At 45.3% G+C, this 25,633-nt stretch overlaps 1 protein-coding gene across 1 annotated transcript in view; it reads right to left on the reverse strand.

The window, feature by feature from the left end:
* LOC126156195 (UDP-glycosyltransferase UGT5-like) overlaps nt 1-15,669 on the reverse strand; it is a 38,217-nt gene extending 22,548 nt beyond the window's left edge. The window contains exons 1-2 of the mRNA XM_049916287.1: nt 15,579-15,669; nt 2,356-2,936 (exon numbers count right to left, since the gene is read on the reverse strand). Coding sequence (XP_049772244.1) covers nt 2,356-2,859 — 504 coding nt within the window. The 5' untranslated portion in view covers nt 2,860-2,936; nt 15,579-15,669. The remainder of the gene's footprint in view (nt 1-2,355; nt 2,937-15,578) is intronic.
* Between the last annotated feature and the right edge of the window lie 9,964 nt (nt 15,670-25,633).

The following is a 25,633-nucleotide window of genomic DNA, read 5'->3' on the forward strand; positions in this document are numbered from 1 at the left end:
TCAGTCAGTCATAACAGTGCAACGACACTTCAGGACGAAGTTCAACAAAGATCCACCAACTGATAACTCCATTCGGCGATGGTATGCGCAGTTTAAAGCTTCTGCTTGCCTCTGTAAGGGAAAATCAACGGGTCGGCCTGCAGTGAGCGAAGAAACGGTTGAACGCGTGCGGGCAAGTTTCACGCGTAGCCCGCGGAAAATTGGCTCATGCCACAACTGGAGACCGACAGCGCCGACTTCATCTTTCAACAGGATGGTGCCCCACCGCACTTCCATCATGATGTTCGGCATTTCTTAAACAGGAGATTGGAAAACCGATGGATCGGTCGTGGTGGAGTTCACGATCAGCAATTCATGTCATGGCCTCCACGCTCTCCCGACTTAACCCCATGCGATTTCTTTCTGTGGGGTTATGTGAAAGATTCAGTGTTTAAACCTCCTCTACCAAGAAACGTGCCAGAACTGCGAGCTCGCATCAACGATGCTTTCGAACTCATTGATGGGGACATGCTGCGCCGAGTGTGGGTGGAACTTGATTATCGGCTTGATGTCTGCCGAATCACTAAAGGGGCACATATCGAACATTTGTGAATGCCTAAAAGAACTTTTTGAGTTTTTGTATGTGTGTGCAAAGCATTGTGAAAATATCTCAAATAATAAAGTTATTGTAGAGCTGTGAAATCGCTTCAATCATTTGTAATAAGCCTGTAGATCTGCACCAACAAAATATTTTCGTATTCGGACGAGAAAGCTTGTGATTGGAATTTCGTGAGAAGATCCCGCGCAACGAGAAACGCCCTTGTTTTAATGACGTCCACCCCAAATCCTGTATCATTACAGAGACACTCTCTCCCCTGTTTCGCTATAATACGAAAGTGCTGCTCCTCTTTGAACTTTTTCGAAGTACCCCTTCAGTCCTATCGGGTAATGATACCACACCGCGCAGCAGTATTCTAAAAGAGAGCGGACAACTGTAGTGTAAGCAGTATCCTACTAATAAAACGGAGGTTTTACTTACCATTTCCCATAATATTTTCTATGTATTCCTTCCAATTTAAGTTGTTAGTAATAGTAATTCGTAGGTGTTATTCGTTATTTAGGGTCAATTGCCAATTTTTGTACCATACAGATATCTTTTCTAAATCGCCTTGGAATTTGTTTTGCTCTTGTGATGAATTTACCAGTCGATAAACGACAGCATCATCTGCAGGCAACCTGAGATGGCTTTTCATATTGTGTCCCAAAGCGTTGATATACATAATTTCAGTTTTATGGGTTGACGTCGCTGGCGGAATGTATTTATTGCATTTCCTGTCTGAATATTTTCTTATAGAGCCATTTACTTTCTGTGAGGTTCATTACCCGTTTCAAAACTCGTTACATGACATTCCCGGCAGTATTTGATATTGCGTGCTTAAAGATGCCTAACGAAATTGACTCATTTGGTGACAAGGTTATTCTATGAACCAACAGATTCCGTATATTCTTTTAAGATGCAGACGAAAACGCAGCAGGCACACAAACCGTCGTCGAAAACGAACATAGGAGCCTGTTAAAAAGATACCGTGGCTCAGAGGGTGGATTTTCGTCATATTAGCCATTGTATACTTTCGAAAGTTCAAAAATGGTTCAAATCGCTCTAAGCAGTATTGGACTTAACATCTGAGGTCATCAGTCCCCTAGAACGTAGAACTACCTAAACCTAACTCACCTAAGGGCATCACACACAGCCATGCCCGAGGCAGGATTCGAACCTGCGACAGCAGCAGCAGCGCCGTTCCGGACTGAAGTGCCTAGTAGCATCGCTTGGCCACAGAGACCTGCATTTCGCCAGTATTTTACTGTTTAAGGATTCGTTTTTTCCGTCTGCGCGAGTCTTAATAAGCTTACAGGTTTTTAATAATGAAAAAGACATCCCATAGGTGAAGACAGATTATCTACACAGAGCTGTTCCATGTATGAAGCAAGTAAATGCGTATGGAGTAAGACGTATTTCAATAAGAGGCATTTAAGCCAGAAGAAGTGCCGGAGGAAACTAATTTTAAAGTGGTACTGTAAGAGAAAGCTAATCAACAAAAAAAAAAAATGGCTCTCAGCGCTATGGGACTTAACATCTGAGGTAATCAGTCCCTTACAACTTAGAACTACCAACCTAACTAACCTAAGAACATCACACACATCGATGACCGAGGCAGGATTCGAACCTGCGACCGTAGCGGTCGCGCGGTTCTAGACTGACGCGCCTAGAACCGCTCGGCCACACCGGCCGGCGCTAATCAACAGAGAAGGTGTATAATAACTACATATCCAGATTCGTTAAGATTTTGTATTGGAGATAATGTTGCCATAACTTACCTCGGGTAGCTTCTTTGGTTGCCTGACATGCAACCCTCCTACTTCCACCATGTTGGGTACAAGTGGTCGAGGACATCCGTGGGTGAAGTGGTAATTAACCAGGAGAAGCGACGTCTGTCTTTCGATTTCGGACAATGAAGGTAGTGACGGATCTTTCAGATACGTCTGTAAAATTGAATCCAGCATTGGCAGATACAGAAACTTACGGATGATTTTTCCTCCTATACTTACAAGTGTATTCTGAAGTCGCTCGATAAAACTCATGTGGGTGCCTAACGCGAGGAATGGGTTCGGTACATAAGAGTACGGGGCCGGATTTCCCACCATGTCGGCCATCCAGTCCGTTCCCGCGAAACTGGAGAGCACAATTACAGGCGCTTTAAGGCCATGAGCGTATCCGTGTACACATTCTGTGAAGAGGTTCTCCAGAATAATGACGTCAAATTTCTTGCCCGACTTGTGCAACTTCTGTACATTTTCGTCCCTCAGAAATCCGTGACACATTTTTTCAGCAACCACAAGGAACTCCTTCGGCAAATCCAAGAGAGTTGTCGAGGCCGCTTCGAATACGTTGAGGTTACCTGAAAAGAAAAAGGAAGCAGTGAGCTGAATTACGTAGCCTGTTCAACCAGGCGAGATGTCTAGTTTCAAGAATGATCAAGTTTAAAGTCGAAATTTTTACTATTGGTGGACTCTACTGAGACTCCATGCAAGGTCACTCTGATATTATGTTACAAAACTGCCCGTAGGCCGTTTATATCAGTGCTAGAACAGTAGTTACTTCCTTAAGCGGTTCCGCTCAGTAATTATTTCTTAAAAAGCCGAATACGCAGATTTCATTTTCATTTGTATGGCAGATACACTGATCATATTTGATAGTGGTATATCCCAAAGAAAGCAGGTGTTGACGGATGTGAAACTTTCCGAACTATCAGTTTAATAAGTCACAGCTGCAAAATACTAACGCGAATTCTTTACAGACGAATGGAAAGACTGGTGGAAGCCGACCTCGGGGAAGATCACTTTGGATTCCGTAGAAATATTGGAACACGTGAGGCAATACGGACCCTACGATTTATCTTAGAAGAAAGATTAAGGAAAGGCAAAACTACATTTCTAGCATTTGTAGACTTAGAGAAAGCTTTTGACAATGTTGACTGGAATACTCTCTCAAATTATAAATATGGCAGGGGTAAAATACAGGGAGCGAAAGGCTATTTACAATTTGTGCAGAAACCAGATGGCAGTTATAAGGGTCGACGGACATGAAAGGGAGGCTGTGGTTCGGAAGGGAGTGAAACAGGTTTGTAGCCTCTCCCCGATGTTATTCTATCTGTATATTGAGCTAGCTGTAAAGGAAACAAAAGAAAAATTCGGAGGGGGTATTAAAATCCATGGAGAAGAAATAAAAACTTTGAGGTTCGCCGATGACATTGTAATTCTGTCAGAGACTGCTAAGGACTTGGAGGAGCAGTTGAACGGAAAGGACAGTGTCTTGAAAGGAGGGTATAAGATGAACACCAACAAAAGCAAAACGAGGATAATGGAATGTGGTCGAATTAAGTCGGGTGATGCTGAGGGAATTAGATTAGGAAATGAGACACTTAAAGTAGTAAAGGAGTTTTGCTATTTGGGGAGCAAAATAACTGATGATGGTCGAAGTAGAGAAGAAATAAAATGTAGACTGGCAATGGCAAGGAAAGCGTTCCTGAAGAAAGAAACATGTTAACATCGAGTATAGATTTAAGTGTTAGGAAGTCGTTTCTGAAAGTATTTCTATGGAGTTTAGCCATACATGGAAGTGAAACATGGACGATAAATAGTTTGGACAGGAAGAGAATAGAAGCTTTCGAAGTGGGGTGCTACAGAAGAATGCTGAAGATTAGATGGGTAGATCACATAACTAATGATGAAGTATTGAATAGAATTGGAGAGGAGTATGTGGCACAACTTGACAAAATGAAGGACCGGTTAGTAGAACATGTTCTGAGGCATCAAACGATCACAAATTTAGCATTGAAGGGCAGCGTGGAGGGTAAAAATCGTGGAGTGAGACCAAGAGATGAATACACTAAGCAGATTCAGAAGGACGTGGGTTGCAGTAAGTACTGGGAGATGAAGAAGCTTGCACAGGATAGAGTAGCATGGAGAGCTGCATCAAACCAGTCTCAGGACTGAAGACCACAACAACAACGACACACGTTGAATAAAAGCTACCAAACTAATACCCCATTAGGACCATGCCAGTGGCATACGTTGATTAAACTTTCATTCTTATGCGAGCGTATCAAAGGCATTCTATAAGGTAACGAATCACTTTTTAAAAAAATGTTTTGGTTTATCCGGGATACCAATACTCATTTGGCTATGAACCACTATTTTCCAACACAATAACCGTTCAATGCGACGATTTTACGCCATGACACTGGGAGGGCCTGCATGCCCACTGGTCGACGACTGAGCCAACACCTTGCTACGGCAGTAACGTGCTCATGGTCCACGTACTACTTCCCGTGGCGTGCATCCTTCAATGGGCCACACAGATGGAAGTCTAAACATGCGAGATCCAGACTGTATGGCGGGTGAGGAAGACCAGTCCAATGAAGTTTTCTGAGCTCCTCTCGGGTGAGCAGACTTGTCTGAGGCCTTGCGTTGTCATGGGGAAGGAGAAGTTCTTTCGTACTGTTGTGGCGTCGACCATGCTAAAATTATTTCTCCAAATTCCTTCTGGAAGCACAGTACACTTCAGAGACGATCGTCAGGCAATGAGGAAACAACTCTTTCAGAGCCTCGGGAGACCGTCGCCTTGTCTTTACCAGCGGAGGGTGCCCTTCGATCTTTTCCTTCTGAGGAGAGGTGGTGTGATGCTACTCCATGGAATGAGGTTTGGTTCGCCTCGTAATGGGCCAGCAGTTCGGCACAGATGGTCCTTCGTTGGTATTTACGATCCTTTCTTAGGCGGTGGCGAAGCCAGCACGCCCACACGTTTATGTACCTCAACTGGTGGACGAGTCTATTTGAGCAGCGACGTGATTATGATCCATCGATCACCTCGAATCAGAGTGTCAGCACGTTCCTACATTGCAAGATTCGCAGCTGAGTGTGGCCGATCACCACGAAGGAGATCGAACGGGTTTGATCGACTTGTTGTGATGCTGGCAGGCGCCTGGCCCAACGACTCACCGCGCTTTTGTTCACTGCGGGATCTCCCTACATATTCTGAAAGCGTCTGTGAATTCTGCGATGCTCTGGTTTTCCGCAAAAAGAAACCGAGTGAGAGCTCCCTGTATGGACACACCTCTGTTTCAGACACCATTTGGAAGGCTACATATAAGTGCCGCCACCAATTGGAACTTCATAAAACTATAGCGGCCGAAGAGGGAATATCGCACGATGTGCCAAAAAAAAATTCCGCAATTTTCACCCCAAGCTGGCCAAGATAACACGAGTTGCATCACTTTTCGAACGACTCTCGTATGTTCAGTACAGAGTAAACCTATTCCTACAGATGATAAATGGTGTGGGCACTTGATGGCTGTTAGGTGTTTCTGACGTCAGTGGTGCTTCTCAGGTGAAAATTGTAACACATTATGTTGTGGACTGACAAGACAGCCACTCCACAGTGACGGGTAACCGAAATGCACGCGTACACACACGCCGGCTGGCGTGAGGTCTGAAACAGGATACTTCATGAATGCTATAAAGAAAAGTACGTAGCTCCTCGAATACTTAACTTTATTCCATCATTGTGGTACATCGCTCTTGACGATACAATTGAGAGTCTTTAATACAAGCACTGTAAGGCTAATGGCGCCTTGCTAGGTCGTAGCCATGGACTTATCTGAAGGCTATTCTAACTGTCTCTCGGCAAATGAGAGAAAGGCTTCGTCAGTGTAGTCGCTAGCAAATTTCGTCGTACAACTGGGGACGAGTGCTAGTACGTCTCTCTAGACCTGCCGTGTGGTGGCGCTCGGTCTGCAGTTACTGACAGTGGCGACACGCGGGTCCGACATGTACTAATGGACCGCGGCCGATTTAAAGCTACCACCTAGCAAGTGTGGTGTCTGGCGGTGACACCACACATTATGCACAGGGACTTGGTTGCGATACTTGCGTGCGCAACCTTCGGTGAACCGTTGGCTTGATTCGCATTCTTACTTAAAGGTGTATTCCTCTTTGAAAATTTGAAATTGTCTTTTTTTTTTTCTTGATACGTTCTGTGGGATGTCTACTTGGGTAGTGTTCACCCCAACTTCGCCAGAAACTCTGTTCTCAGGTTACAAGCCGATTTGGAAAAAAGTGTCTCCGAAAACTATTCACAGCGGTAAAGACATACTTGACAAGTAATTTCAGCGAAGGACTGACAGGCATTTTTAAAATTATGAACGTGCTTGAATTTGAGATCGGACCAGTCTGCTACAACTTCTGCACGAAAGCGAACGTAAAGCGTATCGAGCGAACGGAGCAGCGGATGGCAAAGGGTGCCAAAGAGGCTCGCAGGACAACCGCTACGACGAAGATCCGAAAGGACTGCTGTATCGTCCAGGAATCGCTCACTAGCGGTATGTCTCCTATGAGAGTGTATTTTTCATATTGCCAGGAAACATAACTTGAGAACGGCACATGAGATTTTGATTGGATTTTGATGCTGCCATTCTGAACTGAATTCTCTTACCATTGTACGTAGCCATTTTGTGATATCTTCAAAAGTCTATTTTCGGTTCACACTTCTGTTTCAGTTTTTCGTGGGCAAAGAAAGTGACATTTGTTTCAACATGTTACAATTTTGTTAGCGCTTAAAATTTTTCAATTATCCTGTGTATGCTCATAGAAAGCATATTGAAAATGACTTACACAAAATTATTTTGTTACTGACCAATAGGAGGGCTTAGGGAACTCCTGTCGGTAAATAACGTTCCAGCTGCAAGGGGGCCTTCTTTGTGGTGCAGCAGTTACATGGAGAGTCCGATGTTTATATAAAGATGAATTCTAAAATACAAGGAATAATCTATATCATCAGATTTAGAATTACTTTTCAATCGAAAAGAAAATGATGAGATCACATATTTTTCATACTTTCAAAGACGACTACCCCATAAGCTCGTGGACTGCCTTGTCACGTGACGCGACAGCAGTGCTCCTGGCGCATGAAGTCGAAACTATAGCAGCGTCCGTGACGCAAATGTTTGTGGGATGATGTACGAATCTGAACGCCACCTCGCTGTACAAATCGGCGCATTTTGCGAGTAGTCGATACCTTTCGTGCAACTGTCGCCCATTATCATCGTTTGTGATGTCCGCCCCCGGTAGCTGAGTTGTCAGCGCGACAGACTGTCAATCCTAAGGGCCCGGGTTCGATTCCCAGTTGGGTCGGAGATTTTCTTCGCTCGGGGACTTGGTGTTGTGTTGTCCTAATCATCATCATTTCATCCCCATCGAAGCGCAAGTCGCCGAAGTGGCGTCAAATCTGAAGATTTGCACCAGGACCGAGCGAGGTGGCGCAGTGGTTAGACATTGGACTCGCATTCGGGAGGACGACGGTTCAATCCCGCGTCCGGCCTTCCTGATTTAGGTTTTCCGTGATTTCCCTAAATCGCTCCAGGCAAATGCCGGGATGGTTCCTTTCAAAGGGCACGGCCGACTTCCTTCCCCGTCCTTCCCTAATCCGATGAGACCGATGACCTCGCTGTCTGGTCTCCTTCCCCAAAAACAACCAACCGACCAACTTGCACCAGGGGAGGCCGTTGTCACACGACATTATTTTTATCGTTTGTGATCGAGGAGTGAACAGGACAGATAAAGGCAGTAAGCAGTGAAGTAACGTGTAGCCCTTCGACGTAGAGCTTTCTGCCCCCAGACTCCAAACTCACATGAGCACATGGGGCGTAACTTTGCCCTCGTACTGGCAACGTGTTCCAATCCAGTAGAGGCGAAATGGCGCTGCGCTTACGAGGAGCAAGCAGTACTTTCACTTATTTGCGTCATAAATTGGAAATCTGAGGTGAAGCGAGCGTCGGTGGAAATATCCGAAAATGAGTCCGAGCCGAGGCACAGTGAGAGTGTTTCACTGTGTCCCCCCACATTTTCTTCCCTGGGCCGGACTGAAACGAAATTGCAGGCCGGACGCCCACCCGAGGTGTACAGCTTGGGTCAGCTGGGACACAGTGGCCGCTCGTCGATGGTTCTCACTTCCGTCAGAGGCAGGCAGATCGGAGTGGTCGTGTCAGCGGACAGCCTGTTCGAAGTTCACAGGTGGCAGCCATACTCGAGGCCTATACCTCTTCCACTCGTGGAATCAAGGTGTTAGGGGTTATTGGACATGAAAACAGGACTGATTTGGTTACTGCTGAAAGGATGTTGAATATTCGCCAGTTTGTGGCGTGAATGTTTGTTGTCACCCATCTAGCGGCCAGGATACCAAAGGACGACACATCTCCCCTCACAGCACTATAAACGCCTTGAGGAATGTGTGGTTATTAGATCGGCTTATCCAGTCCTTCCATTGGGATGCAACAGGGAGACGTATACATCCATACAAGCCTCCAGCCAGCAAAATCCTTGAACTTACTCTGCAAGTTAAACTTCCTGGCAGATTAAAACTGTGTGCCCGACCGAGACTCGAACTCGGGACCTTTTCCTTTCGCAGGCAAGTGCTCTACCAACTGAGCTACCGAAGCACGACTCACGCCTGGTCCTCACAGCTTGACTTCTGCCAGTACCTCGTCTCCTAGCTTCCAAACTTTACAGAAACTCTCCTGCGAAGCTTGCAGAACTAGCACTCCTGAAAGAAAGGATATTGCGCAGACATGGCTTAGCCACAGCCTGGGGGATGTTTCCAGAATGAGATTTTCACTCTGCAGCGGAGTGTGCGCTGATATGAGACTTCCTGGCAGATTAGAACTGTGTGCCCGACCGAGACTCGAACTCGGGAACTTTGCCTTTCGCGGGCAAGTGCTCTACCAACTGAGCTACCGAAGCACGACCCACGCCCGGTCCTCACAGCTTTACTTCTGCCAGTACCTCGTCTCCTAGCTTCCAAACTTTACAGAAGCTCTCCTGCGAAGCTAGCAGAACTAGCACTCCTGAAAGAAAGGATATTGCGCAGACATGGCTTAGCCACAGCCTGGGGGATGTTTCCAGAATGAGATTTTCACTCTGCAGCGGAGTGTGCGCTGATATGAAACTTCCTGGCAGATTAGAACTGTGTGCCCGACCGAGACTCGAACTCGGGACCTTTGCTTTTCGCGGGCAAGTGCTCTACCAACTGAGCTACCGAAGCACGACACACGCCCGGTCCTCACAGCTTTACTTCTGCCAGTACCTCGTCTCCTACCTTCCAAACTTTACAGAAGCTGTCCTGCGAAGCTTGCAGAACTAGCACTCCTGAAAGAAAGGATATTGCGGAGATATGGCTTAGCCACAGCCTGGGGGATGTGTCCAGAATGAGATTTTCACTCTGCAACGGAGTGTGCGCTGATATGAAACTTCCTGGCAGATTAAAACTGTGTGCCCGACCGAGACTCGAACTCGGGACCTTTGTCACTAAGGCCTTACGCGAAATCCACGTTGGCGGCAGTAGACTCTTTCTTAAAATCTGCCTCAGGTGCCGGTTCTCTAAATTTCCTCAGTAGTGCCTCACGAAAGGAGTGTCGCCTTTTCTCCAGGGACTCCCATTCGAGCTCACGGTGGATTTCCATAGTGTTTGAGTGCTGATCAGACCTACCGGTAACAAAATCCAGTAGCACGCGTACGAATTTCTTTGGTGTCTTCCTTTTATCCTACCTGGTGAGGAGCCCAGACACTCGAGAAGACTCAACAACGGGTCATGTGGTGTCACCGCCAGACACCACACTTGCTAGGTGGTAGCTTTAAATATGCCGCGGTCCATTAGTACATGTCGGACCCGCGTGTCGCCACTGTCAGTAATTGCAGACCTAGCGCCACCACACGGCAGGTCTAGAGAGACGGACTAGCACTCGCCCCAGTTGTACGACGACTTTGCTAGCGACTACACTGACGAAGCCTTTCTCTCATTTGCCGAGAGATAGTTAGAATAACCTTCAGCTAAGTCCATGGCTACGACCTAGCAAGGCGCCATTAACCATTTCTATAGAGAGTCTCACTTGTATCATCAAGAATGCTGTATACAAATGATGTATTAAAGTTAAGTATTCCTGGAGCTACGTACTTTTCTTTATAGCATTCATTACGTATCCTGTTTCAGACCTCAGCAAGCCTGCTTGAATTTAACGCGTGCATTTCGGCTACTTCCGAGTGGCGTGGCTGTCTTGATACGCCACAACAGGTCACACTAGTGTTCTACACGCTGTCAGCTTTACAGGTGAGCTACTCTTTTCCAGAATTCTCCCAGTAAAACTAAGTCGAGAATTTGACTTCTCCACTACCAGCCTTCCGTGTTCTTTCCATTTCATACTGCTTTACAATGTTATGCCTGGATATTTAATCGATGTGATTGTGTCAAGTATCATGCTACTAATTCATCGGAGCGTTACAGCACTGTTTCTCTTACTCATCCGCATTAATGTAAATTTTTCTACATTTAAAGCTACTTGCCGTTCGTCACACCAGCTAGAAATTTTGCCTAAGACGCCTTTCGTCTACCTACTGTGCCTTAACAACGACACCTACCGCCATGCAACAGCGTCAGAGCAAACAGACGCTGATTGCTGTTCACCCTGTCCGTCAGATGGTAATGAAGTCCCATACTCCTTAACATAGCGGGAGACCCGCGCCGCCCTACTAGGCAAGGTCCTAGTGGAATTGGTTTGCCATTGCAGGCCTCCGACCGTAATGGGGATGAATGATGAAGACGACGCAACAACACCCAGTCATCTCGAGGCAGTGCAAATCGCTGACCCCGCCGAGAATCGAACCCGGCACCCCATGCTCGAGAAGCGAGAACGCTACCGCGAGACCACGAGCTGTCCGTCAGATAGTTAATGTATATTTTATTATATACAGAAAATAACTGCAGTGCTATAAAAATTCCCTGGCCGCTCCTGACAATACCATTGTTTCCGATAAACACCCACCGTCGCGATCTACGCACTGAGTTCTATTACTTAAGAAGTTTTCGAGATTCTCATGTATCTGGGAGCCGAATGGAAACGTTCAGACCCTCGTCAACTGTCTTCAGTGGGGCACCGGGTCAAACGCTTTCCGGAAATCCCTTATCTTCATCTGCTCATAACACAGTACTAAAAATGAGAGCCCCTAATAAAATTCAAGATGATAGAAACAGCCCAGATGTGTTACTGTGAAATTAAAAACTTACCCACCTCCGCTACCCTTCACTTATGACCAGCCAATCAGCAAGGTATTAAAAACTAAAGTTCTATCAAAAAATTCGGTCAAAAGAGAGGACCTGTGTTAGTGGGATGTTAAAAACCCTGTCCCGCCACCTCTTCTCCTCTCCACCCCAGCCAAACAAACTGAAGTATTATAAAGGTGCCTAAAAATTCCGTCAAGCTACATTTTTTCCGAAAGATAATTGTGTACCCACTTTACTCTTCAATCAATATTGTGAAATTCACAAACGAACTTCCTCAACACAACATTACAGTACTTCGGTGTATTCTCAACACATAACTGATTCACTATACCCTAAGTATCACATTCATATCTAACAGCTAAATCGGTAAATGCACCACCATCGTATTTAAATTCAATATTAAACGGAATATCGCTAGAAGTCATACCATAACACACAAGCTTGCGTTCACGCTGATACTGGGCAAACCTACATGTACGACGACGACTGTATTAAAATTATGCATAAAAATTGTGCCAAGTTACAGAATTTATGTACACATACATACATTAAGCTTTTGTATTAAAATGCGAAGATCAAAGTTATAGATCTTTTACATAAACATTGTCTACTTGTACATACCTCTGGCGTAATATTAAAATGACTCCACTGTCAGAGACAATGCATTACGTACGTCAAATGGGATACTGAATTGTGTATGTGCACACGTATCTCTGTGTTTCATGTGAAAGGTTCAAAATGGTTCAAATGGCTCTGAGCACTATAGGACTCAACATCTTAGGTCATAAGTCCCCTAGAACTTAGAACTACTTAAACCTAACTAACCTACGGACATCACACACATCCATGCCCGCGCAGGATTCGAACCTGCGACCGTAGCAGTCCCGCGGTTCCGGACTGCAGCGCCAGAACCGCACGGCCACCGCGGCCGGCATGTCAAAGGTGAAAGAGAGAGAAAGAGAGAGAGACGCTTGCTGAATTTATGTTGCGTAGGCCGAAATTAAATAAACTAGAGAGAGAGAGTATTATAAATACACACTTTCCAAGATCGTCAACCAAAGATGCCCGTAAATACTGATCTTTGAATGTTTAATAAATACCACAGTGCATTATTTAAGCACACAAAGGCACTATACGAAGAACTTGTCATTGTCTGAGGTTACTGTAACTCTGCCTTAGAGGAGAGTGACACTACTGACTGGCTGCGTCACTTTAATAGAACAGTGTAATTGGCTGGAGAGATTGAATGGGAGGTAGTAGATGAGGGTGGAGGAGGTCTTATGGAGGAGTCATCGAGAAGGCTGATGACTTCACTGCCGGCCGCTGTGGCCGACCGCTTCTATGCGCTTCAGTCCGGAACCACGCTATTACTACGGTCGCAGGTTCTAATCCTGCCTCGGGCATGGATGTGTGTGATGTTCTTAAGTTTAAGTACTTCTAAGTCTAGGGGACTGATGATCTCTAATGTTAAGTCCCACAGTGCTTAGAGCCATTTGAACCGTTTGATGACTTCACTGATAACAGTTATAACGCCATGATTTGTGACTGGAACGGTGGGCAGGCCTTGCGACGTCATGAGTAGGGCACTGACCCGGGTCACAATGTCGCAAAATGGTAGCGCCTACAGTGTTAGCCAGAACATTAAGACCAGCCGCCTACTGTAAAAATAAACCCGTCCAGACGATAGCAGCTTCACCTGGCGAGCAATGACTGCTAGTCAGACACACGCACGTTGCATGTAGTATCGGTGAGTGCGCTGTCCATGTGTAAAATGGGGAAGACGCGCGATCTGTCTCGAGTTTGACTCAGGGCAGGCTGGGATACCCGGCGGCTCGGCAAGAGCATTTGGGAAACTGCACGACTTGTTGGGTTGGGCGGGCACCCCGCATTATAGATGTCGGATGTCGTAGGCTGGGCAGACTAGTAAAACAGGACAGGCGGCGAACTGTGGTGGAACTAAAATCAGACTTTAATGCTGGGCACATGACAAGTGTGTCTGAACACCCAACACTCCTAACGATGGGGCTCCGTTGCCGCCGACCCGTGGGTGTGCTTACGTCATCACCATGACGTCAGCAGCTACCACTTCATAGGGCACGTGACCATCGGCAGTGGATTTTGGTGCAGTGGCAGACCGTTACATGGCCTGATGAATCCAGAAACCTTCTTCATCATGCCTACGGAGGGACACGAATCCATCGTCTTCTAAGAGAACAGATCCTTAACACCTGTGCTGTGGGATGAAGACAAGCTGACGGCAGCTCCATTATGCTGTCGAAGACATTCACGTGGGCATCCGTGAGTCCAGTGGAGCTCATGCAAGACACCATGACGGTCAAGGAATATCGTACACTGGTTGCAGGTCACATACACCCGTCATGACGGTCATGTTTCCTGACGACAGTGGCACTTTTCAACAAGAGAATGCGCCAATTAGAAGGCCAGGAGTGTGTTGGAGTGGTTCGAGACACACAGTGGCTAGTTTCAGTCGATGTACTGGCTTCCCAACTCGTAGGATGTGAAAGTGATTGAACACATCTTGGATATGATTGAACGTGGCGTCAGAGCTCACCACCCCTCTCCCCATAATTTACGGGAATTTTGTGACTTTTGTGAGCAGATGTGGCGCCAACTACCTCTAGCGACCTACCAAGGCCTCATTGGTTGTATGCCACAAACCGTATCTGAAATTACCCGTGCCGCGCGGGATTAGCCGAGCGGTCTTGGACGCCGCAGTCATGCATTGTGCGGCTGGTCCCGACGGAAGTACGAGTCCTCCCTCGGGCATGGGTGTGTGTGTTTTTCCTTAGGATAATTAAGGTTAGTGTGTAAGCTTAGGGACTGATGACCTTAGCAGTTAAGTCCCATGAGATTTCACACACGAATTAGCCGTGCTAGCCACAGGTGGGCATACCGGCTATTAGGTAGGTGGTCATAATGTTCTGACTGATTAGTGTAAACAAAGGGTGTCACGGTCGCTATAGATATACTGCTGTCTTGTATAGATGATCAGCACAGTTGAGACATAGGCAGTACAGGTGACTTACCACTGCCCATCTGCAGTTAGGTTCAAATGGCTCTGAGCACTATGGGACTCACCTTCTAAGGTCATGAGTCCTCTAGAACTAACCTAAGGACAACACACACATCCGTGCCCGAGGCAGGATTGGAACCTGTGACCGTAGCGGTCGCGCGGTTCCAGACTGTAGCGCCTAGAACCGCTCGGTCACCCCTGCCGGCCCTGCAGTTAGGGATGATGTCATCTGGTCCTAGGTGAGCAGTAGTATTACTGACGATTTATCAGAATCATATTAATAGCTCTCGGAATCGTTAACATAGCGAGTGGTTTTTATAATGTTTACAAAGCAATGAGTTCGACGGACTGTTTTTTGTGTTGGAACAAAAGTTTGATTTGTTTCTTGTGCCACAATTATCCGCCTCCGTAACTGAGTGTTCAGCGCGGCAGTATGTCTTGGGAGGGGCCTAGGTTCTATTTACAGATGGGTCGCAGATTTTCTCCACTTGCGGACTGATAATTGTGTTGTCTTCATCATACCTTCATCCTCATAGGCACGCGAGTCACCTAAGTGGTACCAAGTAAAAAGATTCGCATCCGGCGGCCACTCTACCCGATGCTAGAGCTTAACAACTCGCACATTTCATTTCACCACAATTTAAGCCATTTGTAGTAACAGTGACATTAAGACGCAAACGAGCTACTCGCGATACTCCAAGCCAATACTACTTTGAGAGCTTAAGTTATTTACCTCTGAGGCTTTGGTATTAAAGTTGCAAAGCAAAAACACGAGCTTGAGAAAAAAAAAACCATCGTGACTTCCAAAGAGACGTAGATAGCGTGCCAGGCAAGGAATTAGTTTCCCTGGTAACTGGTGCCTCCTTCAGACTGGAATGCAAAGAAGACTCTGCTCACCGTCTTCGTTGACGGGGTTCGGTATGAGGATCTCGGTCCAGTTGGCCGCGGCGCCGCCCTGGCTGGAGGGGAACGTGGTGACTGCGGTGACGCGGTGGCCGCGCCGCTCCAGGGCCCTCAGGTACGTCTCCGCCAGCAGCCACTGGCTGCGCCCCGGCGACTGGAACAGCCCCAGCACCTCGGCAGCCTCCAGGCCCGGCAGCGGCGGCGCTGACGTCACCAACAGCAGCAGCAGGACAGCCCTCACCCGTAACAGCGGTAGGTAGGACTGCACATACAATAAACGCAACTACCGAACCAGGTGACCCACATGAAGCGAACTCCGAAAATACGTAACAAATCAGTTTTATGTGCTAAGCCAAAGATCCACTGTGTCTTGTATCACTGTCTATTTAGCATCGTTGAAGTATTGTTATCACTCAGTTTGAAAAATAATTGAGGCTGTATAGACACATGAATAACATCTCCCTTCTTCTGTCCACCTCCATGCAGCCGGCCGATGTGGCCGAGCGTTTCTAGGCGCTTCAGTGCGGAACCGCGCTGCTGCTACGGTCACAGGTTCGAATCTTGCCTCGCGCATGCGTGTGTGTGTGATGTCCTTAGCTTAGTTAGGTTTAAGTAGTTCTAAGTCTAGGGAACTGATGACCTCAGATGTTAAGTCCCATAGCGCTCAGAGCCGTTTGAACCATTTGAACCTACATGTAAGGACGCATCCTCTTGTCAGTGTCAGTTTGTTTGTTGTTTATTTGTAATTAATGGAAATCTAATACCGATCTTGGTGAAATTTTGCACACTTAACGTTCAAGATAAGAGAAGATCACTTGAAATATTTACGTATATATAAAAGGGGAACGATGTTACTAAAAATCTCTAAACGTTCTTGGCGGACTTACTTGAAGATTCTATACGTTCCCTTAACGGACATTTGAGCGGACACAAGCTATATTTATTTTTAATTTACGCAGTTTATATATATATATATATATATATATATATATATATATATATATATATATATATATATATATATGAAATAAATAAAGGAGAAACGTTGTCACCAAACGTTTCAAAAAATACTTGACTAGTTTAATTTAAAGTTCTTGCCTGATTTACTTCAAATCTCTACATTGAGATGCACAGTGAACATAATTAATGACAGAGTAAATGCCCAACAAACGATATATATTGTAGTAAAAACGCTGTAAATACTGCCACGAGGTTAAATGGCAGCGGCAATAAAAATGTTCTGACTGTATCGTCAGACATCACGTGATCGAAGGACCAGCGAAGGCTCGAGAATTTGACAGAAACACGATTGAAAACTCTTATTTATTGATTAGGTACTGTTGTCAGACATATAAACTACAAGATGTTTTAGTTCATGTTTCATAGTTTTATATTAATAAAATTCGCAGCGCCATGCAAATACTAAGACGGATTATGGATACAGTATGATATTTTAAGTAATCAGAGGTCCTTTTACCCCTGATGTCTGTAAATATGTATTGAAATTCTAAAAAATTATTAATAGACATGTGAAATATCGATTCATTAAACATCTGCACATATGTTTAGTCAAAATATTTCTTTCAGAAAATTATGTGTGTTGAAATCATAAAAGTACATATTTTACAGTTAGATTTTACGTACATTATGCATTACAGATATATTATTTTAATTCAAATGGCTCTGAGCACTAACGGACTTAACTTCTAAGGTCATCAGTCCCCTATAAGAATGAGATTTTCACTCTGTAGCGGTGTGTGCACTGATATGCAACTTCCTGGCAGATTAAAACTGTGCGCCCGACCGAGACTCGAACTCGAGACCTTTGCCTTTCGCGGGCAAGTGCTCTACCATCTGAGCTACCGAAGCACGACTCACACCTGGTCCTCACAGCTTTACTTCTGTCAGTACCTCGTCTCCTACCTTCCAAACTTTACAGAAGCTCTCCTGCGAAGGCAAAGGTCCCGAGTTCGAGTCTCGGTCGCGTACACAGTTTCAATCTGTCAGAAAGTTTCATTTCAGCGCACACTCCGCTGTAGAGTGAAAATCTCATTCTGGAAACATCCCCCAGGCCGTGGCTAAGACATGTCTCCGCAATATCCTTTCTTTCAGGAGTGATAGTCCTGCAAGGTTCGCAGGAGAGCTTCTGTAAAGTTTGGAAGGTAGGAGACGAGATACTGGCAGAAGTAAAGCTTTGAGGACCGGGCGGGAGTCGTGCTTCGGTAGCTCAGATGGTAACGCACTTGCCTGCGAAAGGCAAAAGTCCCGAGTTCAAGTCTCGGTCGGGCACACGGTTTTAATCTGCCAGGAAGTTTCAGTCCCCTATAACTTAGAACTACTTAAACCTAACTAACCTAAAGACATCACACACTTCCATGTCGGAGGCAGGATTCGAACCTGCGACCGCAGTGGTCGCACGGTTCCAGACTGTAGTGGCTAGAACCGCTCGGCAACCCCTGCCAGCTATTATTTTAATTTGTAATTTAGAAAGGAATAAAAGCATAATCTATGTTATAATTATTATTACCAAGCTTTTGGTTTGGTAATGGTGCATCTTTGCAAAAGTCAGTGAGATGTCGCACGCCACTCTCTCATTTAACAACATTGTCAGTCAAATAACCATTCATATTTCAGGTCATGATCTCGGTGTTCCCCAGTACTACATTTGACTTTTTTACGTGGGGAAATTGTGGGGAAAATGTTATTGTAACTGCACGTGTAACCTGTAAGAGAACTTATATGAGAAGGCCCGTAGTGGAAGCAAGAGAGTGTTGCCGGTGTGAAGTCAAGAGCCGGCACCACGGGCAAGAACGTTGGAACAGAGCCAATAGCACGCTGACCGACCCCTCTCTAGGATAGCGAGACAGTACCGCCATCTAGACGAAGAGGACACAAGCGCCGCGCCGCCTGGAAGCGGCCCAGTTGAAGGCGAACCGTTCTACGAACTCCGTAGCAGCGACTTATGACCCACATTCCTTCGCTTGAATTACGAATTGTATATACTGAAGAGCTTGCTTATATTTGTTTTGTAATTCACTGCTTACGACACTTCTGTATTTCACAAAAGTTAACTATTGTCAATTATATTACTGTAATAAAATCTCATTAATACGATTTGCTTGAATTGTTGTCTAGCGATCGGAGAAAGCAGGTTCCCTAGGCACCACATATTAGACGAGTGGTCAGGACGCTACACTCCCCCCCCCCCCCCCCCATCAGCCCACGGCTATGGTGTGTTATCTTTGTGCCGCCATTTCGGATCAATGGCTCTGAGCACTATGGGACTTAACATCTGGGGTCATCAGTCCCATACAATTTAGAACTACTTAAACCTAACTATCCTAAGGACATCACTCACATCCATGCCCGAGGCAGGATTTGAACCTGCGACCGTAGCGGTCGCGCGGTTCCAGACTGAAGCGCCTAGAACCGCTTGACCACAACGGCCGGCCATCAGCTAATCCGGATGAGATATATATTGTTGAAGTTAGCTGTCACAAAACTTGGAAAATATTTTACCACCTTGTTCGTACTACACTCCTGGAAATTGAAATAAGAACACCGTGAATTCGTTGTCCCAGGAAGGGGAAACTTTATTGACACATTCCTGGGGTCAGATACATCACATGATCACACTGACAGAACCACAGGCACATAGACACAGGCAACAGAGCATGCACAATGTCGGCACTAGTACAGTGTATATCTACCTTTCGCAGCAATGCAGGCTGCTATTCTCCCATGGAGACGATCGTAGAGATGCTGGATGTAGTCCTGTGGAACGGCTTGCCATGCCATTTCCACCTGGCGCCTCAGTTGGACCAGCGTTCGTGCTGGACGTGCAGACCGCGTGAGACGACGCTTCATCCAGTCCCAAACATGCTCAATGGGGGACAGATCCGGAGATCTTGCTGGCCAGGGTAGTTGACTTACACCTTCTAGAGCATGTTGGGTGGCACGGGATACATACGGACGTGCATAGTCCTGTTGGAACAGCAAGTTCCCTTGCCGGTCTAGGAATGGTAGAACGATGGGTTCGATGACGGTTTGGATGTACCGTGCACTATTCAGGGTCCCCTCGACGATCACCAGTGGTGTACGGCCAGTGTAGGAGATCGCTCCCCACACCATGATGCCGGGTGTTGGCCCTGTGTGCCTCGGTCGTATGCAGTCCTGATTGTGGCGCTCACCTGCACGGCGCCAAACACGCATACGACCATCATTGGCACCAAGGCAGAAGCGACTCTCATCGCTGAAGACGACACGTCTCCATTCGTCCCTCCATTCACGCCTGTCGCGACACCACTGGAGGCGGGCTGGATGATGTTGGGGCGTGAGCGGAAGACGGCCTAACGGTGTGCGGGACCGTAGCCCAGCTTCATGGAGACGGTTGCGAATGGTCCTCGCCGATACCCCAGGAGCAACAGTGTCCCTAATTTGCTGGGAAGTGGCGGTGCGGTCCCCTACGGCTTTGCGTAGGATCCTACGGTCTTGGCGTGCATCCGTGCGTCGCTGAGGTCCGGTCCCAGGTCGACGGGCACGTGCACCTTCCGCCGACCACTGGCGACAACATCGATGTACTGTGGAGACCTCACGCCCCACGTGTTGAGCAATTCGGCGGTACGTCCACCCGGCCTCCCGCATGCCCACTATACGCCCTCGCTCAAAGTCCGTCAACTGCACATACGGTTCACGTCCACGCTGTCGCGGCATGCTACCAGTGTTAAAGACTGCGATGGAGCTCCGTATGCCACGGCAAACTGGCTGACACTGACGGCGGCGGTGCACAAATGCTGCGCAGCTAGCGCCATTCGACGGCCAACACCGCGGTTCCTGGTGTGTCCGCTGTGCCGTGCGTGTGATCATTGCTTGTACAGCCCTCTCGCAGTGTCCGGAGCAAGTATGGTGGGTCTGACACACCGGTGTCAATGTGTTCCTTTTTCCATTTCCAGGAGTGTAGATATCACCTACCTCAGCATGGCGTCTGCTTGATATCCCTCCACTCGGTAACGTAGACACAGACAAGATGATGTAAAAGCTGCGTTGATAAAAAACACCAATCTAATATCTACAATTACTGAGGCCGCGCAACTCTTGTGATGAAATAAATTTCTGTAGAAAAAGTGTCATTACATTTTTTTTATCGGACAGTAAGAAAGTGGAATGGCTTCTGAAAAATAATGTTCGAAATTTCCCCACAAAAAGGTTTATTTTTGTCCATCTAGCCAAAGAAACAATACTATTCAGTCCACATTTAAACTATTGGCTATTTTCTTCACGTTCACAATGTTTACACTCATTTCACACGCACGCAGCCAGGTATCTGTCTAAATCTGACCCGAGCGAAGCAACGTCTCCACAGTCATTAATTCCACCACTAACATGAGTTATTACATTCGGTCCTTCTGGTGGATTTCAAAAAAGAAATTGCTCTCAAAAAATGCTTAGTGGTTGAATACCGGAACATGCCACGCGGATACAACGAAGGCCAAATTTTCACACTCGAATATCATTCCAACAATACAGTTCTAAAACTTCCAAACTTTACAACACTGTCCGTAAGTACGTCAGCGTTAGTCACGACACATACCAAACGTGAGGAACCCAGTATTCCTTCATTTTACACATTATTTTGACTCACAGTAGTAACATGGCCGTCCGCGTTGAAAGCTAGCGAGAGACTCCCTCCTTGTGGCCTCACCCCCAGCATAACCATCAGGTAACGAGTGGGAACCCTCTCAGTTCTGATTGGCTAACCATACGCCCTGCCAATCAGAATGCTCGCTCATGGTCATACTCGCGCCAAAACTGGTCTACACCAACTCCTACATACAGACGCATCTACGGCATTCTGATATAAAAATATTGAAGTAATGTTTAATAAACTAAAACGGAAAGGAAGTAAATCTGGAAATATCCTTTAGATACAGATAATACTCCAACTGACATTCTAGCTGCTCTGTTGGAATAGGAATCACACCTAGTCATACGTCATCAGGAAAGTGGGTAAATTCCCTACGAGCATTTCCCCAAGAGAGGCTTACGTAACTCTTGCAAGTTACTTAAGAAAGTATATAATGCAAGATAACAATTTGACGAATGTCCCACGTACACACTCTCATTCACTCATATTTACTCCCTCAATAATATTAGACACAAAAAATAATTCTGTCTGAATTTTATATTATGAAAACGAAAAATAATTAAAGGTTTTAGTATGAAAATCTCAATTAATTAATTCTGCACCCTGCGATTTCTGTTTATGTTTTTAAATAATACCAAAGTATACACTCTTACATTTTCTAATTGAATTTAGTTTCCTAGGTGTCGGTCTTTGACTTGTTTTGCAATTTTTTTATCTCAGACACTATTATAGTTATAAAGCTGAAATTTGGGTACATTGTTCTCCGGAATGTCCAAAGGTAGTGTACCGATTTTGAAAATTATTGAATAATATTTAATATCATTTATTTAGGTTCTCATAGGTGGTGAATGTACGCGTCCAGTAACAGACACTGGATAGCTTTCCAACGACAGGTAGTGACAGATGCGCAGTGTGTCTCCCGGTTAGGCCGGCAGATGTCAGCCCCCGAAGTTACATGAAGCTAGCTATCCTAAAACAAACGTTCGCTCGGAACAAACTCGCAAGGTTACACAGTGCACATAGGGAATGACCCGTTTACTTCACAGTACAATGACGCTCGAACCCATGCCAAAGTGACTCTAGAAAGTCGACCTGTGTCTCACTGACGGGAGGTGCTAGGATGTGGGCGAAGAGTGTAGACTCTAGAGGCTGAGAAGCAAGGCATATATGAACAGGGTAGGACATGTTCACCGGCTAGATGGAAGACTTTGTGGACACAATCAACCCTGTATGTATTGGCCGTCATTTGGACACAGTCTGCTCAACATCTGTGAGGTCTCATGCTACTTTGTTTGATTCTGGGGTGTAAGCGCGCTTTCGATGTGCACCCGATACAATGAGGAAATTTTGCAGGTACTTAGGCAAATCTTTCACAAGGCGTTCAGGATTGGAAACATTCGTCACCCGATTATTTACAGCGGAGCCATTGCGACATTTCCTAACAATATTCGGTAAAATGTGCCCTATACAATCGAACTCAATGATGTAAGCCACCAAAATCAATGCAGAGCTAGGTAAATACTGCAGTAATGACTGTGCTGATCTCTGAAACTAACTGTTAAAAAATTACTGGAAATGGGGCTGGAATACATTTAGTTACTCCAGAAGAGCCAATAGGATTTTTAAAAAGTAAAGCGATCGTGTTGCAAGCTGACTCGCTACCTCTACTAAATTATTCAGAACGTATTGGTTCTTGGATTTGTTGGGGTTCTGGGGCTAGAGAATGACCCTAACGACGAAGTATGTGCTGCTGTCATACGCGTCGGTCGGCCTACAGTGTACTTCTTCCGTAGCAACTGCACCATCACCCTACAACACGTGTGTTAGACAATCAACGATTACGTGCACGGAGTTTGGCATCTGCTGTAACAGCTAAGAATAACTAGATACGTTAAATAAATTGAATTAAAATTCAGTGGAAACAAAACAACAAAGAAGGTAGTCAAAGTCTTGGCGAATTTAAGCTGAATGTTGAATATCGTTCGTTCAAAACACAGATGTATACATGATAGCCTTAAATGAATTTGTTAAATACGAATAGTCTCACACATCAAGGTTAAAGAAGTATGATCGTAGCAGCAGTTAAGATAGCGTGAATAGTTAATGAGATTAGGCCGAATCCTCAGTTAGATCGCCTGCCGTGAAACCAGAACCAAAATCCTGGTTCCAGTCACGCGTCATTAGTAAAGTTTACCAGTGAGGCTGCTTCTGTCCGCTAAACTTCATCACAGTCTAACATTCGGCAAAAGATAATACCTCAAATAGCGAGAGCAACATTCGAAAGCAGCGTGAGAATGTCTAAGCCCCCAAGCGCTGTTTAAATATTCCGTCACCCGTAAAATTTTCATGTGTTGGAACGGTGCAGCTGAACTACCATACAGAGATGAAGCCCACCTCGTGTCAAAAGTTACGCAGACCCACCACAAGCTGCCCTCCAGATCAGACCTTGCGAAAACAGCTGACTCTCGGGAAACCGCACCATGCTACATGTAGGCAAATGTCTTACAAACTTACATCAAGAGACCATCAAACCATCACTGAAAGTGTGTCACTTTCTTAAGACTAAACGTATTTAAATGAGTGTCTCCCACGCTGATCACTTTTCGATCATACCTAACATTCGTTCATTCATATTATGCTAAATATTAATGAAAACATGATGTGGTGCCAGCACGCAAAACTTTTAAAATAAGCAAATACGGGTGAATATTTTTATATACTTAAGATCGTCATAGCCGGCCGCGGTGGCCGTGCGGTTATAGGCGCTCCAGTCCGGAGCCGCGCTGCTGCTACGGTCGCAGGTTCGAATCCTGCCTCGGGCATGGATTTGTATGATGTCCTTAGGTTAGTTAGGTTTAAGTAGTTCTAAGTTCTAGGGGACTGATGACCACAGCAGTTGAGTCCCATAGTGCTCAGAGCCATTTGAACCATTTTTTTTAAGCTCGTCATATCAGAACATAGCGGAGTTTCCTGTTCACGTGGAACTCTTTTTTTAATACAGCGCACACCAAACTTGATTTACAGATAATTTAATTGGAGGACTGTCACAATCAAACGGCATAACACTTAATTCGGAACAGAAGTGTCTTATATATCTGAAAACGGTAGGTCTTTAGTTTGAGAGTCTGACGTCATAATACGCGTAACTGTGGCATACTTATAATTTTGATCTGCTTAAATGAATGGTTTTAATCAGATTCTGGACACCTGGGATCTAAGATAAGTTGCAGACAAACTGTGGCAACATGCATTCAGTGCACAACGAAGCACCTATTTAACAAATCGTTTAAGATTGTGCCAGTTTCGTTTTACCGGTAGAGTAATTTAAATTTATTTACAGCCTTTGCTTATAAAAGTCAGTTTGAAAACTAGACTTTGCACAGTATGGTGCAATGCTGCATAGAACGTTTGGCGCCAGGATGCACAATTTGCTTTTCTCATTTATCATGCAGATCCATTATATTCAATTGTAATATTTTGGTATGAAATATTTCGTAGCTGCATTTTGACTCCTTCCCACTCGGCGATGCATTCGCGGCTGGCTTATCAGGAGACCGTACGAATGCACCTCGTAGCATTTAAACATATGTAAACGGGAAGACGCAACTCCAAGAATTTATCGAGAAAATCGAGTTTCAAAGTTTTAAGCGTAATTATATGTTTTGTATGGTCGCTAACACTAACCGCGACCGTAGACAATGGAGCAATGGCCTATCTTCATAAGCACGAGGTCTGTGAATCCTATCTCGCTGCTGGTACTTTTATTCATTCCCACCTAATTCTAACAACAAATTTACCAAGCCTGTGCAAATTATCATTATATAATGAATCACTTGCCATTTTCGTAATCTTTATGCTGAAAATAGAGACGATTTTTCCTTCCTTAAGCAGATTTGAAATAAAAAAGTGTACACGAGTTTCTTTCCATCAAATCAATATAGTCATATCATTTATATAATTGTATCTACATGTCTGGCAAGTATAATGTCTAACCTATGGAACACTACTCGAATCAGGGTCGTACAAACATGTAAAACAACAGTTTTTGCGACGTACCGCACCTCTAATGAACGCTGAATTTTAGCGTGTGCATGGTTTTTTCATTGTGTGTATTGCAATTCAAACTTGGTTAATATTAGCAAATTGTTGTCTGTCATCACATAGTTTCATGGCTTACCAGGCATCTGAAAGCATATCACCGAATACTGGTGTACACAGCTCATGGTGTACGTCTGATTGTTTAAATATACCTATGGTCTATTCGTAGATGTACTCGCAGTATTGTAATCGTTTTACAAGATTCCACACTTGCATACACACCGGCGAACTGAATGCAAACAGTTAAGGTGGTTCATTTCGTTTTCAGCCGGAAAATTACGAATGAGATTTACGAAACGAGTTTTAT

The sequence above is a fragment of the Schistocerca cancellata genome, unplaced genomic scaffold (assembly GCF_023864275.1).
Source record: "Schistocerca cancellata isolate TAMUIC-IGC-003103 unplaced genomic scaffold, iqSchCanc2.1 HiC_scaffold_1104, whole genome shotgun sequence".
Taxonomy (NCBI): domain Eukaryota; kingdom Metazoa; phylum Arthropoda; class Insecta; order Orthoptera; family Acrididae; genus Schistocerca; species Schistocerca cancellata.